Source organism: Heliangelus exortis, chromosome 3 (assembly GCF_036169615.1).
Source record: "Heliangelus exortis chromosome 3, bHelExo1.hap1, whole genome shotgun sequence".
NCBI classification, from domain to species: domain Eukaryota; kingdom Metazoa; phylum Chordata; class Aves; order Apodiformes; family Trochilidae; genus Heliangelus; species Heliangelus exortis.
The window spans coordinates 86,787,748-86,808,682 of record NC_092424.1 but is presented as its reverse complement, the minus strand read 5'-3'; the positions used below and the strand labels follow the sequence as shown (position 1 = coordinate 86,808,682).

General features: G+C 35.4%; 1 protein-coding gene across 5 annotated transcripts in view; it reads left to right on the top strand.

The window, feature by feature from the left end:
• Positions 1-20,935, top strand: part of ADGRB3 (adhesion G protein-coupled receptor B3) — a 434,645-nt gene that overhangs the window by 223,714 nt on the left and 189,996 nt on the right. For all 5 annotated transcript variants that reach the window (XM_071741618.1, XM_071741620.1, XM_071741621.1 and 2 more), the window contains one exon: positions 2,094-2,202. In XM_071741618.1, coding sequence (XP_071597719.1) covers positions 2,094-2,202 — 109 coding nt within the window. The remainder of the gene's footprint in view (positions 1-2,093; positions 2,203-20,935) is intronic.

The following is a 20,935-nucleotide window of genomic DNA, read 5'->3' as shown; positions in this document are numbered from 1 at the left end:
ATGAGCATACAGGATATCACTCCTTATGTTATCAGCCTTGTCTTCTACCTCCACTCTGCCTGCTTGCCCATGCTGTGTCCACCATCTGTCTCAGGTAAATCAGGAGATAACAGCACCTAAGAAGAAATGTTGAGAACATGGAGGTAAAACAAGAAACAATTAATTTCCAGTTCTCTCCCCTCGTTGCTGCTTGTTGAAACCAGCAGTGTTGACAAAGGGAGAAAGGACAAGTTATTTGTACTTTTCTGTAGCTCCTTCCTTCTGCTTGGCACTTAGTTTTCTTGTAGTCCTGAGTACAGCACTGGTAGGCAGCCGGGAACCCAGGCAAGTATCAAGATGAACTGAACCCAAGAGTAGTGGGGCAGCACCAGCTGCCTGGTGACAAAGCTGGGGAATTCACTAAATCTTGGACTCATGAGACAACCTGAAAAAAGCACACCACTGGTCTTAGGCAGTTATATAAGCCATCTCAAAGAAACTATTAAAGGAAGTAGGTCTTAATAAGGCTAGGAAGGGGGAGCTGAACTCATAAGTACTCCTAAGATGATTTTTTTTTCCTTCATAAGCAATAATAATAAAAAGGCTTCCTATAAAAAATAATTTTCTAGCATATTTTGGACAAAACACTGAAACGGTTATATGGAGTTGGATTCTGAAACAGAAATTTGGAAAGTGAAATTGGAATGAATTGGAGTGAAATTTGGACATCTCATTGATATTGAAGAAAAAGCACCATGAACAAGTTATACTTTATTTTCTATTGTAAAATACTGTATTACTGAAAATTGCCCTGTTAATAGCAGGCCATAACAACTACAAATGTTTTTTATGTATATGATATGACCAGAATTTTTAAGCTTCATAATAACTGTTTTGACCTTTAATGAAGCGTTTACGATGCATAATTTTTAATGTTGCTGTGATTGCAGTAGCTTAAAGCTTTGCAAATAAATTATATTTCTGGGAAGTGTGCTGGTCTTTTCCATTTTGTCATACTCAGATGTTATGCTAGCAGTGCAAAGGCTTCTGCAACTTATTTTAGTTCACTGTGTCCAGTTCTGGGCTCCCCAGTACCAGACATGGCTGTAATGGAATGAGGCTAGTGAAGAGCCATGAAGATATTTAGAGCATTGAAGCAACTGATATGCAAGAAAAAGCTGAAAGAGCTGACAGTATTTTGCTTAGAAAAGAGAAAACTAAGTGGGGACCCCGTCAACATTAAAAATTCCTGGGGCAGGCGTAGTGAAGAAGAATGAGTCTTAGTGGTGTCTGGTAACAGGACAAGAAGCAAGGGGCAAAAATTAAAATACAGCACATTCCATTATATACATATACAAATATACAAAAACCCTTTTCAGTGTGAGAGTGGTTGAATGCTAGAACATGTTGCACAGACTTGCTCTAGGGTCTCCATTGTGGGATATCTTTAAAATCCAAGTGGATGAGGTCCTGGGCAATGTGCTAGAACTGATCTTGATCTGAGTAGGAGGCTGAACTAGATGATCTCCAGAGACCCTTTCCAAGCTCAGCTATTCTATTATTCTACTACTCCACATCAATGATGAAAACAGTATTGCCAGTAACAATTTATATTACTTAAATATAAACCAACAGAGGATGGAGAAGCCATGGTAAGGTTTGCATTCAGCTGTCTGTGTCAATAGTTCTGAAGTTATTGAAGATATTTTCTGGAGGAAGGAAGAATATCTTAATTAGAATTATTCGGGAATATAAAGTGTTTTAAACATTCATTAAAGTAATGGCAAATATTTTCTTTTTTTGTTTGGTTGGTTTTTTGGTTTTTTTTAATATATAAAGGTATATAAAACATAAAATATTTTTGAGACCAAACATTCCACAGTTCCAGTTCAAAGCTGTTTTCATGTAGCTTTATGGGAAGTAGTGTCTGCCCACATGAGGATCTGATGACAAAATAGCGACAGAAAAATCTGCGTATTGAAACATGGGAGGAGCACTTTGATTGTTAATTCTCAAATTTCATTTGATGGCATTTAGATTTAGATTCTATTTGAATTTGCCTCTGTGCAAATTTGATATTAAAGCTAACAACATTTCTGACCTTCCTTTATTAGATCTATCCAGGCTCGGTGGAGTTAATGCAGGTGATAGAAGATTTTATACACATTGTTGGAATGGGAATGATGGACTTTCAGAATTCATACCTAATGACTGGAAATGTAGGTAAGAAATAGGAATTTCTTCTATCAAATTTATGACCTATTGAAAATCAGAAATTACAAGTATGTATTACAGAGTTGCTGCTTCTCCCACAATGCAGACTGGGCTGCTCCTCTTCCTCCAGATTGTATCTATTTGGTTATCTCCTCTCTTGTTTAGCACACTTGGTATGCCTTACACATTGGACCATCTCAAGATGCAAAGTTTCAGACTCCAAATAAAATACAGAAAATATTCATCAATATACTAGGAACTGTAGGTATTAAAGCATTTTCAGGGTATGCAGAGTTTCAAATGGTAATTTAGAATATCTTGCTAATTAAGATATCGATATACTTAAGCTTGACAAATGTTAATTTTGTTGACATCATCTCTTTTAACAATTTTTTCTCCCAAAGAACAGTCCTTGCACATCCTACAGTGTGATAATAATCAGCATAGACAGATAAGCAGTAATTTAAAATATTAATCTATTAGTTGCCAAAATAATTTTAGGCTATGGTTTCTTACATCAGTTTTTTCCATGTGTGACAGTTTCAAACTTCATTTTATTTTTCAAACTTTGTTTGTGGCACTGGACAGTTGTCAGGCAATATAATCAAATAATAATAAACATCAAATATAAAGATTCTTAGCAACTGCATTCCACTTACTTGTACCCACAAATACTTCTACAATATGGGACTATTATATTTAAAGTTCAACGAAGAAAAAACATAGTTTAAAAAGCCATTTCATAAGCATTTTGTCTTTGCTTAGTATTCTGCTTATTCTTTTTAATTTTTATAGCTGTACTTTTATAATGCCAAAATAAACTTCAAAATATATATTTGTTTGATAGAAAAACTTCTGGTGTCAATAAACTGTTACAGATTTTCAGTTAGTATATACAGTTGCATGTGTTCACTAGCAAGTCATTAGAATTAGTTAGACAATACAGTAATTTAGAAAGCAGAATATTGGCAGAATAAAGCAGGCAAAATGTTGAAATGTCCCTATTTAAAGTCTTAACTTCCTGTGCAAGAGTAACTTTTTAAAATACTTAAATATTTATTACTTATTATATCGAGTTTATATTTAGGTTGATAAGACTGTAAAAACTAGCCCCTGTAATGCACAGTCTTGTATTGGAAACATGTCAAAGAACTCACCTAAAAGAACTCTGGCAGTCTTTAAATGTTTAAAACATTTTAGTAGGCACTGTGGGAACCTGAGCTTTTAACCAATGATTTATTATTTCTGTTGCTTACTGTTTGCACTGCAGCACCACTTACAGCTTCATCCAGTTGTCAGTCCTTAATTATCCTAAATCCTGCACGAATGTATAAAGAAAATACCATATGTTGTACTGCATTCTGATCTCCTTGTCCTAAAAAAGGTGGAAAAATGTTTAAGACACATTTGAATTGTTTCTCTACATATTTGTGGATTCAAATGGTAAACAACAACTTTCCAGTTGTATCAACTACCATGCTGGGCATTGGCTACTCTAGAAAACCGCATCACCTTGACAGATTTTCTTTTCCCATATATGAGATATTTTTAGGTACTCAGGATTAGCTCTCTTCTTGACTATATAACATCAAAGGAATATAAAGAAACTGAGGAAAGTAAGATGAATTTATAGGTTTATTCTGACTTCCTAACTCTGTGCCTTTAAATGTTGTCATGAGTTTATCCTTCCCTTGATCAACTGTCAAAAAAGGAGAGAGTCACAGCTGTGCAACTCATTGAGCAGAACACTTGAGCTCAGGTGACATGGCAAGACAGGAACTGAAGGTTTTTATCAGCAAGGAGTAATTTCTTACTTCACAAACAAGGAAAGGAATATATCCAGGACAGTTCAGTGTAGTTATCCTCATGGGCTAGCAAATCCATGCCTGATGGACTATATACTTGGAGCCTGGGAAACATTTGTGTTGACCTCAGCTGAGAGGAATGAACTATGCAGTTGTTGTCATCTTGTCTTAGCATTAATGCTGTTCTTCCAACAGGAGTTTAAAGATGTGTGAGGTCTTGTTTATATTTCATAATAGCATTCTTGTCATTAAATCAGCAAATGCATTCCATGAAGGAAGTATATATGCACGGAAAAGAGGCCCATCTTTTGTATATTCATCTTTAAACAGGTTACTAGTTATTCCATAATTATTTAGCAGATTATATTCCGTCAGCACCTTCAGATATTCTAAATGCCTTTTGCTTTATTTTCATTTTAAAATTAGTAGAGATATATGAGAAAAAATTCACTACTGAAAAAATTCAGTACTGCTGCTTCTTGTCAGAAAAAAAAATCCAATTCTGTTGCATATTTTACAGCATCCAATAGACATCTTGGTTTCCTTCGGCTAATTTCAGTTTACTAGTTAATTTCTAATTGAATAGCACTGTAGTGGCCCATATGCAATTTGAACATCTAATTGTGTTTGACACATATGCTGATCTTCTGAGATCCTCCACAGATGAAATTTTATTTTTTCTTTCTTTCAAGACACAGAAGCTGTTTCTTAACAAGTTACTATACAACAGCCACTCTGCAATGATTGTCCATTTCATATTCCCAGATCATTGCACATGGGAAGGGATGGAAGTTACCTTTATTATATGATAGGCTATACCAAGACACACTATTATATATTTCAAAGTAGCTAAAAGGTTCATAAAGACAGTTGCCCTGACACTATTAAAATTTCGAATGTGGTGACTTTTAACTCAAATTTTTCATTTCTTCTGAACAAAACATCAGAGTCTGGTTCCAAATCCAGATGATCCAGTACTTGCTCTGGTGCTTATTTAGGCAGTTCAGTTATTTCCATGAAAGTTGTTTCTCTTCCAATGTATTTCCATTAAATCAAGGTCCATCTCCTCTTAGCTTTCCTTTCAAGGATAGAGAATACACTCTGAAAAACTTAATAAATTTAAAAGCAACAATTTTCTTTGATCATGCATGGCATGTCTGGGACAGGTGGCATTTATTTGTGTTCTCTCAGTTCTGTTATATTCCTTTAATAAATTATTAGGTAAAATAAAAGCCTCTGATAGGAAATGGAAGCCTCCTTCCTTATCCTGGTCCTTCTCCTCTAAGGAAAAAACAAGAGTTTTTGCTACCACTCAAGAGTCCCTGAACTAGCTGGAAGCACAGACTCTCTTGTCAAAAATGAAGCTAACAGCTCTTAGAAGATATTAATGAGAACACTAAATAATCTTCAAGTGCAATGTGTTGTCATGGATGTTATTTGGAACTGACAGAAAATAAACATAATTTTCAGCATGAGAAAAACCACTTTTGTAAATGTTAGTTTTGTGAAGACTGAGGTTTGAGTGATCAGTAATGTTCTAAAATATGCAGATATCACAAAGCTATTTAGACTAAAGACAGAAAAAAAATTAAGATCTCCAGGGGGTATAGCAAAATGAAAAGAGGGGGATATCCACTGGAAGATTGAATTCAGTGTTGACAGAGCATGCAAGAGGGAATAGTTCAAACCGTACATAATGTAGGAATCTAAAAGAATTCAGTAAAATCCCATGGTCACTTTTCAGTAGAGATCAGAGAAAAGAACAGTATTGCTGTCCAAAAAGAGCAGTCTAAAGAATACAGTTGTTTTTTTTAATTTTCCATAGTCATCACTTGCAGTGCTCTTCTTAATTGAGATTATATTGTTGGGATTCATTGTACTTACTTTAAGCATCCCATAGTTTGCCAAAATCACCTCAAATTTCCTTCACAATAAAGGGAAACTCGCTCAGGAGAGCAATTCAAACAATCTCAGACATCTAAATTCAGGGCATGTGTTGCCTCTTGTAAGTTCCACTGAAAGTCTAGTGACTAGTTTAGGCTTAAATGATTCATGGAATCTAAAACAAAGAGTGAAAGCTTTGTGATCCTGTGAACACAGAGTTTCAGAGCCGCCTGGTAATAAAATAACAGATTGAGAACTGGAATGGTTAGAATAGATTATTTGAGAAGAGATTATTAGAAGGAACTAGATGACATCTAGTTTGAGAAGAGATTATTAGAAGGAACTAGATGACATCTAGTAATCTGATATCTCTTTTTAACCTTGCTCAGAGGAAAAAAAATTAATTCTGAATGATTATAGGGCCAAGGAGTTAAGTGTAATAAAATAAAATCAAGTTAGATGTGTATGTGGTGTCTATGTGGAAAAAAATGAAAAGGTGTAAATCATTTCTTACATGCAAAAATCATCTTCTAACCAACGGTTTATTATCTGTCTACTTAAGAATGGCTACTGTGACATTGATAGTCTGATGAGTAATCTGATCCAGTATAGTGACCAGCATATAATTTTAGACAAGATGCTGAGCTGTTTAGATAAGCTTTATGGATATTGGCAAAGAGCAAAGTTTGATGTCTGCCTTCACAGACAGTCCAGGTTTACCCTAGGGCAGAAAAATATTTTGAAACAGCATCCGTTGTTTTGTTTTTTGCATACTTACTTGTTCCCTCTAGATCTGCCATTCCATGTTCATATCTATGAAATCTGCACCAGTGGTTAAACAATCCTGCAGTCTTTTGGTGTGTATCTTAGAAGTTGCCAGTCCTAACTAGAGATATGTAGAACTGTTAGTGACCAAAGGAACTTTCAGAAGATGTATCTACTCTAACTATAAGACACAAACAGTGGTACACCTGTTGAGCTTTGGGATTTCTAGAAAATGAGCAGGCTAGATTTCTGTCTCTTACTGTGGGTTCATTCACCTTTTCTCAAGGTATGATTTTTAGGTCTTGTAAATTGTAAATCTTCATCTCCTCTAGAAACCATTATATGGTTCATTGACTTATCCTAATAGCATCTGCCTAGTCTGCTTATCTTTTTCGTACCAGAGTTGGTGATGTGAATCTTAAATGCAGCACTCAGGATCCTCTGAGTCATATATCTTGAATATTGTACTGGCCTAAAATATACACAGAGACTGAATTGGTTTTAACATTTTTAAGTGTCTTTCTTCATATATATTAAAGAAGACAGAAAAAAAGCCACAATATTGATTTTAACTTGTCCAGAGTTATAAAGAAAAGGTCTAAATGTTCAGCCAGGAAACAACTATTTTAATAATTACGTACCGCTTTACTAAGAATTAAATTGTAATGAAATTACTGCTTGTTCAGAGGCCATTTAGTGCTAAAGTGCAGTATTTGGGAATTTTGAAATGGATATTTGTGGTTAAAAAAAATCAGCTGGTAAAATTTCATCATTTTTTCCCAAGAGAAATAAAATTGGACCTGTCATACAAATGAAAATGCAAATTCCATAGAATGGCCCAAAATAGCCACTTAGTTCTCTTTCCTCTTTTCATCAAATTATTCCAGAATACTCTGTGTTTTCACAAAGCAAAATTTAAGGGTACACCCTTTAAGGAACCATTGGGTGGATTGCATTTCTTTTTTAGAAGGTGAATCATTCTGTGTAGTATGCCATAGTTCATGTGTAAATACCTTTGTAGTGGTAATATGATTACATTTGGTTTTGTCAGGAATAAATTAAAGTGAACCTTGCATGGTTTTACAAAGAAATACAGTCCTAATGGATATAAAAACACAAGTCCCCTTTAATTCTTTAAGTATGTGTATTTTCTCCAAATTTTTTTTAGCTTTTGAATGCTATTGTATAAGTTTTAAATATTTTCTTCTGTAATTTTGCAATATAGACTTTTGCCAGTTTCCATTCTCTAACATCTCATTTCTTCTCAAAACAGCCTAAAAGAGTCAGTGACCATCATCCTCCTAATTTGGGCTAGGATCTGGGGTTTATGACTGTGTCTGTGTACATGAATCAAAAAGGAACAAATACAGTCTTGAGAACTGTCTCACACTTCTCCATACTCTTAATTTCTGGCACCTGCCCAAACATTGTCAAAGGCATGGTTCAAGGGATAGACCAGGTGAGAAACCAGCCCTGGCAGGCATGACTACTGCTTTTCTCATTGCACTGTGCTGCACATTCTGTTCTCAGATAGTGAGCATGGTGGTCAGAGGAGCTACAAGGTCTGCATTCTTCCCTCTCTCCTTTACATTCTTGTCTTTGGCTCCTGATCCTAATCCTTTTTGTTTCACAGTCAGTTGTAGCCCACTGGTCTTTCCTGCCCAAAACCTCTCTACATTGTCAGCTGAGCAGATGCTCTGTTATATGAAAAGGGGTGTCTGTCATTTATTTCCTCACTCCTCAAAAAATCCTTCAGCTCCCAGGATTCATATTCAGCCAGCGTCACTCTCCTGTTTCCCTCTTCTTCATTTACTCGAACCATAGGTAGCAATATTCTGGTGGCTAAAGGCTAACAGAAGAGACAATTTTCACAGAAAAAAAGACAAAAGTATAGGAAAACTACAGAGAAAGGTCAATTGGATATTTTTTTATACCTTTATATACTTTGCTCCATATATATTCATATTGTTCCCTTTTCAGGAGCCTTGGCAGTTCCTTGAACAGATCAATATGTTTGCTTTCAGAAGGCTCAAGCTTTCTCTACTAATTAAAGGACGAAAACTTCATACACAATTACAAGGTCTAACTCACCACAGAATCTGACTTAGAGCCTAAAGTAAATGATTGAGAACACTTATTTATTTCTCAGTATCAAATAAGTTTATGAAGTTATTCCCGTTCCCTGAAACCTTGTCTGTGAACAGTGCAAAACTGTGAAGAGTTCTAAACCTGCATACTCAGTGATCCTGATGAAATATAGCTCCCAGTTTCTTCAGCTTAAAAATTACTAATACCAAGAAAATGTTATTATGAATCTTTATTGAGCAATCTTCACAAATGTGTAAAAAGACCTAACTTTATGACAATGTTCTATGTAATAGTCATAATTCAGTAGTTAGTTTTTTGTATATGGTTAACTAATTACCCTTAAAGATAAAGCTAAGTAAATTAGCCAATTAACTATTTTGAAATAGGTGCTTTAGGAAACTGGACTAATATAAGTTGTTTCCTTAAATAAGACACAGTGGAGTAAAAGGTTGTAAAGAAACAGAAACAAGAAAAGGCACAGACATCCAGGCTTCAGACTAACTAAAAAAACGCTTTCACCATCAACAACAGTGTCTGCAACTGATTTGTGGAGATAGTTTTTTCAGCATTTAAGTATACATGTCTTAGATTCTTGTACCATTACAAATTAAGTCTTTAGTGGTAGCTGAGTTAACAGAGTAAATGCACACCCAAGAGAGTCTTATCATTTCATATTAAGGTAAAGAAGCAATGATCATACTGGGTGCAGTATAGTGTCAAGACATTCCAGACAATACAGGAGAGGCACTGGAGTGTCACAGCCTGATAACAAGATGTGATTCTGCACAAACTGATGACTCATTCTAGAATTTTGTGTCCTTGTAAGGCAATCACTATAACAGTGTCCTGCAATCATATGGTGGTGCATCAGCTAGCAGTGTTCTGCTAGAGATGGTATGACTAGGTACTGTAAATAACATAGTTCACCCTCAGTTGTAATGAATTCTACAGGGTTTTGTTACTCACTCTCTAGTGAAAATTAATGCAGAAAAAAATAAATAGAATTAAAGTAAAACCCCACAAAATATAAATTAGTTAAAGTAGGAGCAAACCCAAGGAATCACACTTTCAGCTGGTAAAAACTAGCAAAAATGAGTAGAAGCAGAATGGTTTCCTATTTGAGACTGGAGTCAGCAGACCATATTACTTACAAAGACTTAAGAGACTGCTTTTAACTCTACCTGTTACTTGCAGTATGTCAGAGAGATCTACTACCCAGAAATGAACTCCACTGTGACGGTTGAAGTAGCATGGTTTATACCAAGCTAAGGATTTGGCATACCATCTCTAAAGTTGGTTTCAATATTCTGGCTTTTCAGGGAAAAAAAAATTAAACAATAACTTTAAAAAATACAATTTAAAAAGTGCCAAGACACAAACAAAAACACACCAAAAAACTTACTAACCAACCAACCAAAAAAACCCCAAATACCCAAACAACAGAAAAATCCAAATAAAACCAGAAACCAGACAAAAAAGTTTCATAGAAAAGACATTTGATCTCTATATGAATGGCTCTTCATTTATTCTGTGTTTCAAACTTTTGCTGTTCTCTAACGATTTTTATTTTGTGATAATTTTTTCTAACTTACAAGGTCTTCTACTTTCAGTGCCAGTTGCATCAGTTAATACTTATCAGTGTTAATTGTATGCCTTTTTTTGTAATACATTGCTTATTAAAATCTTACGGCTTCATACTTCCTTCCATTACTCATTAGTCAAGTATCTTGAAAGGAGATAGATTTCAAGTACATCTGTGGGACAACAGTGTACTAGTATAGTAAACTGTACAGAAAATCTTGTCCTGTTGCAGAGCAGCATAGCTAGAATGTCATCTGATCTCACAGGCAAGTACTTGGAAACCCATTCATTTGTGTGTAAATTGTGCCCTTTGGTGAAACATATTTCCTCCCTATATTGGCATCAAAATCTCATCTCCAGTGTAATAGAGGAATGGAAATAAACTGGCCTGCCAAGGGGAAGAAACTGTGGGGCAGTCAGCAGGATAACTGGATCTTCAGGGACTGGCAGCCAGGCAGGCTGGTTTTTCTGCACATTCTCCCATTTCTGAGGGAAACTTATCAAAAATACTGCACGCTTGTCCCCTCCTTTCTCATTTTTACCTCAAGAGGATACAATACGTTCGTAAAGATGAAAGGCAATGTTTCATTTTACCATTAGGTATTTTAGATTGTTCATTGCAAAAGCATAGAATGAATGTTTTTAATGCTCATTTAGCTTTGAAAATTGTATCACTATCTAGGCAATGAAAAATAATGGTTTCCATTCATAGTCAACAATGCACAAAGAAAAGTTAATTTCTGCAAAATGACTGTCATTTAACTTTGCCAAATTGAACTTTTACCTGTTTCTTGGATGAATAGTTCCACTACTGGAACACATAGCTGATGATTTTATACCACATCATCTGTTTTACATTCCTGATTGTACTTAGAAATAATTTGCAAAAAGTTAAAATTATGGATATCCAAACTGCTCATAAACCAAAATAGTAGACACTGCACATCAATAAGATAAGACATTCAAATATAGCACTGGTTTATCTACTTAGAAATACTATTCAACAGCAGATCTTAGAGGGGTTTGCAGTGTTTGTTTTTGTACTGTTTATCATGTTATTTGACAAGATGTTAGGATGCGTTTGCTGGATATATGTTTTTGTTCTCTGAATGTACTTGAAGCATGCACTTTGGAGTTTTAAAGCTTGGAAAATAAGGAAGCAAATGACTGTGTAGGAATGTGGCCATTTTTCCTTTTCTAGACACTTGTTAGAATATTTTCTTCTGCTTGTATTTTTTTTAATCTTTAAATTATATTTTAGCATGTTGGTTCGTGTGTTTTTTAATATATGTTTAATGGTTATGGTTTTAATATATATGGTTATATGGTTATATGGTTATAACCCAAATTTTTACCTGTCACTCAGCATTCTCTATGCTCACATTAATCTGCACTATCACTGGTTTTAGGAATGTTTAAAGTCTGTCCTAGCTATAGGTGGGCATAAAATGGGATTGCTCTCAACCTGCAATTTTTTTATTTTTTTTTTTTTTTACATTTCATGCTTCACTGGGATAAAACCTAGCCTTCCATTAAAACAGCTTAAATAAAGTTATGTTACCTCCCAGCTGTGGTGAACAGTTATCACAGGATGCCTGACAGCCTAAGAATTGCTAAACTGCCAAAACATGATTTGGTTTCTTCAAAGCCTTTGAAGCTCTTGGTTATACAAAACATCAGGACTCGGTGCAATTTGCTGAATGGTGACATTGAGCACCTTTTGAAAATGCTTCAGTACCATTCAAATGTCCCTTTACAACAAACATAGGGTAACTTTAGAACTCAAATATTTAAATCATTAAGATTTAATTAATAGCCAGAGTTCGTATCAGTGTAGGTCCATTTTATGCGGTCCAACTTTTTTCTGCAAAAAAGTTACTGTTGTGAAATATTATCAAATAACTGAACATCCTTACACTGACCTTAACTTTGTTCCTCTTTTGTTCCATTTAGAAATTTTTTAATGAATGTTTGCCACCAGAGTGCAGTTAGTTTGGTTTCCAATAAAGCACCATTTAGATGTTTTGGGATTAGGGACAGAAAACCCATTTAGTACATCAAAACTATTCTATAAAAGCAATAGCAGTAAAAACTACATAGAACAGAGAAGGGAAAATAACTAAAGGGAAAAAAACCACATTTTCTTTTTCTCATGCTATAAAATACTATTTGGTAACAATGCTATAATCAGGTGAGGGAAAAGGAGAATATAAAATAGCACTTTTTGATTGTCTGGTTTTCCAGGGAATGATTTGTACTAGAAAGCCAACTTGATTGTGGGTTATAGCTTCTAAGTGGTCAAATAGTATTGGAAGGCAAGAATTTTGGGTTTTTTTTTTTCTTTTTCTGGATATCTCCTAGGTCTGACTATGAAAAAAATGGCAGTTATCCCAAATATGGCATAGCAGTAATAACAAAACTGGATTCAGGTGTAGAATACTTGATGCCAAATGATTTTGCAGAAATAAAGTATAGATTATTTTTGAGCAGAATTTGCAGAACTTTTCAGTAAGTTAATAGCTTCTCTGGCATGTAAATTCAGTCACTGTGTTAGTGCTTTTAGGCACAAGAAATTACTTGAAGTGTTGTTGGGTCCCAAAAACCCAATAAAAAGTTCAGTAAAAAACAGAAGTTCCATCACTGCTTCTTATTTCCATATTTTATGTTCATGATATTCCATTTTTAAAAACTCATCATATTTTGTTGTTAAATAACATGAGCAAACAGTCTAGAGTAAACTCTTCCTTTCCACTTCACATCATGGATATAATTGTGTTTTCTGGAGTATTGTATATTGTAGAATTGAATTTTAACTTTATAGAGCATCTACTGACAGGCAGGATTTCTGGAAAATAAAAAATAGGCAGCCAAAGTAGTAAAGTTTCAGTCTGGGTACCCCTGTTCTGAATCTGTATTTCATAAACATACTGCAGCAAATGGCACAAGAAATTAAAGAGTTAACAATAGAAATAAAAATTTGTATTGGAACAACTAGCAGAAAATAGGTTGCAGATAGGATGTAGTGCCAATGAGATTATGTAGTCGTATCAGGTAGTAATGCAAATGTTGCAGAGCTTGGCACGCTCATAGCTCATTTTCATGGCATCTTTTTGTGCCTCAGGAAAACCAGAGATGTTTTCTTATTCACAGTGTTTCTACACATTAACTGTCCAACGTGGTAGTTCTCTACTTTACTGAATGTAAAAAAACAAAACTAAAGGCACTGTATGGGCATCTGAAAAGTCAGTCTGAATCCAAACAGCCTGTTTAAGAATTAGGTGTTGTTGTGGTTCAGGCCCAGCTGGCAGTCAAGAACCATGTGGCTGCTGTCTTACTGCTCCCCCCACAGTTGAAGGCAAACACAGAGAGGGTTCACTAACCCTCACTCACCCTCACAGTCAGAGCAGACTCGACTTGGGAAAAATACCAGTTTAATTTCTGATCAGTCAAATCAGGGAGGGGCATTAAGAAAGAAAAACAGATCTTTTAAGCCTCTTACCACACCCTTCCCTTCTTCCCATTGCTTTGCTCCTGATTTCTCTACCTCGTCCCTCCCAGTAGTGCAGGGGGACAGGGAATAGGGATTTGTCACATGGGTAGTAGGTTTGTCAGATGTTTTTCTGCTCCTCCTTCCTCCTCACCCTTCAGTATTCCTAAAATACAGCTTAAGGTCACTGTGCAACATATACACAATTCAGATGATTTTTTAAAAAAATCACTGAGACAACAACCCAAGCAACTCTAATTAGGCATCTCTATCTTTTTGTGTCAAGTGCACTCAAAATTAATGGATATGTAAAACACCCGAATGCAGACAAGGAAAACAGTGATGGCATAACATTTGACTCAGTTGACTAGTTGACTGCTGCTTTCAGACCTTTCTTAGCTGCTTGGATCTTTTTGATTTCTCTTCCCACAGCTTTGATAAATGTGAGAAGCCTCTCATTTGGGGAAGTGGGAGGGAATAAGCTAGGAATGCTGGAGATGGAATGACCAGAATAGGATAACAACAGCTGAGCACAAGGTTTGCATGCCATAGTGATTCATGTGATTACATTATAACAGCTGATAATAACCACGCTCTGTCATTCTTTATAGGCTAAATTTTCTATTTAGATATTTTTTTAAGCATCTCCTCATCGTGCAGTTGTTTTATGGAATGACCGTAATAGCTCTAAGAGATTTCTCTCGAGTTATTAAAGTTAATTTAGAATTCAACAATGTGAACAAGTAAATCAAACTCAGTGTAATTAGTATAACTTACTACATATATTGGATAGTGTCTATATATCCCACTGAGGTACTGAGTTTTCATTGTGCCATGCATGATGCAAACAATCTAAATAAAGCATGTGTGTATTATCCTGACAATTAGATTTCACAGTGCCCCAGGACAATTTTTTACGATCCCTTAAGCAAATCTTAATCCACTTTATGTCCTCCATGGAGAATATTAAAGATGAATTAGACATATCTCCAGAAAACAAAGGCTTACTTATGAATTCCTGTGAGAAAAGTTAGAATCATGGCTTCAACATGAAACTGAGACACAAGAGACCTGTTTTTCTAGCAGTTCTGTTTCAGATTTTCTGTATGACACTGCTCAAGCCTCTCTTGAAGGCATTTAGCAGGTTGATGTTGCTGCACCTGCTTATTAGGTGCTGGGTTCAGGGGTAAGCAGGAGTGGGCTGCTCTGTGAGTAAATCTAGGACACAAAAAGGAAGGCACAGCAGCCTTGCTGGCAAAGGCGAGGTCCCACAGCACTGAGTTCTGTCATAGTAGTGAGGCCCAGCTAATATTCCAGATCATCATACAAGTCCATAGTGGTAAGACAAATCTGGTGTCTAGCCAGGAAGTCAAGTCACAACATCAGTCTGTGCCAGGATCCAGCCCAGTGGTGGTATTCAGCTAATAGTCCAATGGTCTCCAGGCAAGCCCATGGTGAGAAGGCAGATCCTAGGTCACCTGACATTGAAATTAAGGCTGAAGGTCAAAATTCAGACAACCACAAAAACTGGCTATGCACATTGACAGCTGATTCAGCATACGCATAGCTCCTGAGTGAAGGTCCATGGATGGTCACTTCTCACATCCCTATCCACTGTATTCTTCAGTTACCATGTTCAATTACACCAGAGCTGATTTTGAGCCTTGGCACCTAAAGCTGTGGAGGGGTGTGTGATGGAAATGCACTGGTTTATGATGGCTTGTTCTCAAATTTGAATACAAAAGTCAGAATGGAAGATAATCTCTAGAGAAGTAATTTGATGCTGATCAGGAGTCACTAAACTTATGACAGAATTCTTTCTATTCAAAGGTATTAGAGTCAAGAAGTTAGTAAAGCACAAATGTGGGACATTTCTCCATTATCTGAGATGAATTAAGCAGACCAGTCTTTCTTCAGAATCTTTGGGTTATACGTTGTGCCTGTTGTCAAATAAGTAGTCAAATAGTGAAGGTTTTGATAATAGCCTTGATTCCTAATGAATATTCTCATTGAATGTGAGGTATGGTTTTATAACTCCTGCAGCTGGGGATTCCCTCTTCAGAGGGGAACCTGATTCCATGCAGATCTTCATAATTCAAGTGTTCAAACCCTTAGATCAATAGGCTAACAGGAAGTGTTAGAGCAGCAATGTTTTCACTGACTCAGATGGGTTGTGAAAAAGAAAGCAACTAAATTTAATGAAGAAAACAGTATGGTCAGTAAACATAGCTACAGGCTTGAGCTTTTTGAGGATCTTTCCTGCTGCTCTAATGTCTCAGTCTTAATGGAGCTGAAGTGTAAAGCAAGCACTGAGGTGCTCTGATTGGAACACTTCCGGGAAGGCAAATGGAGAAATTAGGACATGCATGGTAAATTGCTGTAAAAACAAGGCACCTGCAGGCATTTCCTCCACATCTACTGTTTTGCAATATATGCCTTTTAATCAAGCTCTCCTTTGTAGATTTCACTAACATCTTCTCTACCATTAATGCTCCATAATTCTATGCGAGAGTAATTTACAGTTTTCTAAGTTCTAATTTGCTCATAGTTGAAGCTGAAAGTTCTTCAGGATGTGACTTTGTATGATTAAGAACACTGTTCAATAGTAAAGTATAATAGCTGCTTTTAGTCTGCTAAAAAAATTGTAATTAAAAGCACATATTGATTCACATGCTTTGTTTCCTCTGTGTGTGGCTTTGATATATCACATTTTCTACTCCATGCATGAGAAATCTTTACTTGTATCACTTTCCAATATCCTGCGTATCTTAGTTCATATCTTTATATTTTTCTGAATTATAACTTACAGGTAAGGCAATGACCATATTTGCTTCCATTTCCTACTTCTAGGAAGAAATCATTCTACCTCTGCACTTATTGTCCCCAAGGAACACTCAGAATATTTTTATCAATTGACTGTTCATGATTTTCATGTCTGTTTACCCCCTTGCTGACCTCTTCTTGTCTGTGAAGTCCTCTGTCTCTTTTTTTTCAATGGTTCTTATGGATACCTGTTCATCAGTAAACCTGATGAATAAACATTTCAATGATATTTTTCTCGTACCTTTTCTTTCTCACTTTCTCTGATGACAGCTTCATCATCCTTTCGATCTTCTGAGCTCACTACCTTAACATTACCTTCAGTCTCCTTGTCTTTTTCTCTCATTATGAGCTGGAATCACTATCACAGGCATGTCTTCCAGTCACTTTAGTGATCAAAAAATGATTGGTATCTGCATGTGCCCTGCTCATTCAATCAAAAATACTGTCCTAGTTGGCTTTTGCTCCTCAGTGTTACCTTGGATTCCACCTTTATGTCTGTAACATTAACACTCATGCGCTTAATGTCAACTCATTCTCTCTTGCATCAGCCTCCATCTTCTGTCTTGCTTTGCGATGAGTCTTTTCCTTCAAAGGGTTTTATGGCAAAGCAAGGGTTGCTAAAGGGAGACTTTGTGAATGCACAATAGTACTAAGAAGAATGGAAAAAAAAAACCCAAAACCCAAAACCCAAAACCAAGCACTTTCATAAACACGGAGTACTTTGGATGTGGCTCTGGGTTTCTTGGTTCATGTCTTCATTTTCGTCAGTATCATCCCAACACAGAATAATCATTGGAGTTGGAAAGAACCTCTAGAGACCATCTAGTCTACCCTGCTCTGCTAAAACAGGATCGCCCAGAGCACATTACACATGACTGCATCCAGATGGGTTTTGGATGTTTTCAGAGAATGAAACATTCCACAGCTTCCCTGGGCAGCCTGTTCCAGGGCTTTGTCACTGTCACAGTGAAGTTTTTTCTCATCCTTAAATTGAACTTCCTGTGTTCCAGTTTGTGCCCATTACCACTTGTCCTACTGCTGGGCACTTTTGGGATGGAATTGTCTTCTAGCTTATGAAGTACAGTCTCCTACCATGTTTTGTTTAAAGCATTTTTCTGAACAACCGCATATTTCAGGAAGCATTCAATTTATCAGTTTTTCTTACTGCTCATAATTTTTTTTACATTTTCACTAATTCAGTTTTCTTAAACTTCTGATTCAGATTTGCAGATTTAAGTTATTTTGTTCTTTATATTTCACATAGGTACACAATTCTATTTCACTCAGTTTTTATGACACATTAATTAACCACTTTTGTGCTGCTCTAAATAAGCTGCTTAATATTGTTCCCATCTTACAGTGTGCAGTCCTCTTATTAGGATAGTCTTGGAAAATTCTAGTAGTTGCCAATTTCCAATCTAGTAATTGCCAATACTGAGATTTCCAGTAGAGCAATATTGAACAGGTTGTCTGCAGCTGCAGCATGAAATTGAAACAAAGGTAAAAGGATATTTGTAAAGGATATTAAAATTAATCCATTAGGGGTCAGGGCAATCACTAAATTGATTAGACTACTACTTAAATAGATTTTTCTGAATCAATAATTATAATGAAGTCATCTAATAGGTATGTGTTCTTACATGTAATTGAACTACTGTTTTGTCATTTATACCAATGTGCATCGGAAGAATGCTTGAAGAATTCTAAAAAGAATTTTTTTTCTCCATATTCCAGTTTATACCTAGGTATTCCAGTTTATACCTAGGTGAGTTTTGGTTTGGTTTTTTTTTTTGCTTGGTTGGTTGGGTTTTTTAGTTTTTTGATTTTTTTTTTAATTTAAGACATGTAAGTTTCACTTTGAATATTCAGAAGTATGATGGTGCCACTCTTTGAAGAAATATAGACTATAGTCCACTTCCTACTTTCTTCAAAAGTTGAATACAGTCAAATAGCATGGATGAGATTCCTTTTTCTACGTTTTTTTTTCTTTTTCTTAGCCTTTGGAAATCATATTTAAATTTTAACTGAATATGTAAAGGAGCCACAAGAAGTATAGTTGTCCACAGAATGAATGACTGCAATACATTCTACACCCTAAATTTGTTCTGTGCATGCAGAGACTTTCTATCTCTAAGGTTTTTTTTCCTGCCAAGATCCCTCTGGATGGCTTTTTTTCATTACTGGTTCATGCTGGTTAAGTCCAAACCAAAGAATTTTTCCAAATCAGTGTCAGCTCTGCATCTTTTGGTCTTTCAGTTTTGGTTTGTTTTTTCAGTTTGATTTAGTGTTGGTTGGGTTTCTTTATTGTTCAGGTTTTTTTAAGCAATGACAGCAATATAGGAGTTTCCATAATACAAATAAACGAAAATGAGACTTTTCCATATTGGAAAAATTTCTTGACCAGGCTGGTTGCTTGTCAATTTTATGACCTTAGTATAAGCAGTTCAAGAAGGAGTAGTCAGGTTTGAACAGAAAAATGTATTATAGCAGAAATTCATATATGTTTTTATCTGAAGGAATAACATGCTGAGTATGGTCTTTATGGGAAGTTTAAAATATAAAACTTCCTTACTTTAAATTTAAACACAGAGATTTCCTTCAGCTTCTTCCTAGATAATTTTCATTTTAGTTTTCTTTTCCTTTGTCACTTTTTTCCACTTTACAATTTCATTCTTATTAATATTTTCAGTTATGGTTTTCCAGTATTATACAATTTCTGTGTGTGTACAAACAAGCTAAAATAATTTTGCCACAATGCCTGTAGATGCTCTCATTAACTAGAGTTCTGTCTCACAAATTCAGGATGAGATATTATGGCATTGTAATTTTAGGAAAAAACCAAAAATGCAGCTATTTTTTTTTTCCAAATGAGAAGACAAAGTGTTCATGTGGCAATTGAAAAAATAAATAATTTGGGTTCCAGTATTTAGAACATCATTTTCTCATACAAATATAAATTTAAAAAATTGAATTAAACATAAAGTTAATTACATATAATTCTGTCTTATTATGTTTGTATAATAATTTTATAAGGAACTGGTATTTGAGTTTCTCACATGTTAATGATCCAATACCTGAATTATAAACATTCTCCTCTAGAAGTCCTGTTGACTTTCATGTTTACAATAACGTAAATAATTACTTCATGCTGCAGATTAAAACTGGGTTAGAGGATAGCAAAAGTTACATTACATGGGGCAAGGATTTTGGAAACCTGTTTCAGTTATTGGTTTGTGTATGCTGTGTATTCTCTCTTTCTAAGCAGAGATTCAAAATCTCCAGGATGTTAAGGTTGCATCCTCAGTGAAATTAAATAGGGACACTTTGGTTGATTTTGAGACAAGAGAAGCTCGTCTGAACCATGGATGGAAACACAGAGCTTCATAGAATCATTTAGGGTGGAAAAGACTCTTAATATCATCAAGTTCAAGCATGAACCTAATACTGTCCAATAAACAAATATATTTTTATTTATTGCATGTGAGCCATGAACCAAATGTCTAGGTTTTACACTTAGGTTTTGTTTTATTCATCACCTAAGTATTAGCAAATAGTCTCACATCTTTGGTTTTAAAGTAGTACTTAGGTACCATAATGGATTGGCCTGCTTAAAATACAGAGAAGGAGAGTCTGGAAAAGTACTATCTGAGACCCTCACCATTTTTCCAGCTCTAAAGTGGTTTTCTGTTTTACAGAGTGATTTCCATTGAATAGCATTAATTTCGTATTTCTATAAAGGGAACAGTCATCCAACAGGTGGATGAAATACCAAGGCTTCACAATTTTATTAGATAGATAAATAGATAGGTGGGTACACAGATAAATACTGTGTAAGTAAAACAGAAATTATATTGTCTTACACCAGCTGTATTTAATTTTGTAAACTAAATAAACGACAGTTTAAATTTACTTATATAGAATTTTTTTTTTTTGTTAGATTTTAAGAACTATGGAAAAATCCATTTTCAGTGTTAACATATTCTCAATAATCCTTGATTTCATGAGAAAACATGCAATGCATTTTATGCCCTAGTAATTCTGAAACACCTGATCTCTTCTTCCACACACCACCTGAAAAATCAGAAGACTAAGCATCCCTTTAGGACAGGGAATTTGTTTGCCAACGTCAGCCCAGAGGCAATGGTAACTAGCAGTGTGAAGCTCTGATGATAGTTTTATAGTGGAAAGCCTGAAACAACCTCAAGCACCACCTCACTGATGTTATTCTGTAATACATAACCAGTCTAATTTGAAACTAAGAGTCAGTTATCAAGGAATACATTGGTAGAGTTAATAATGTCAGCCTCTT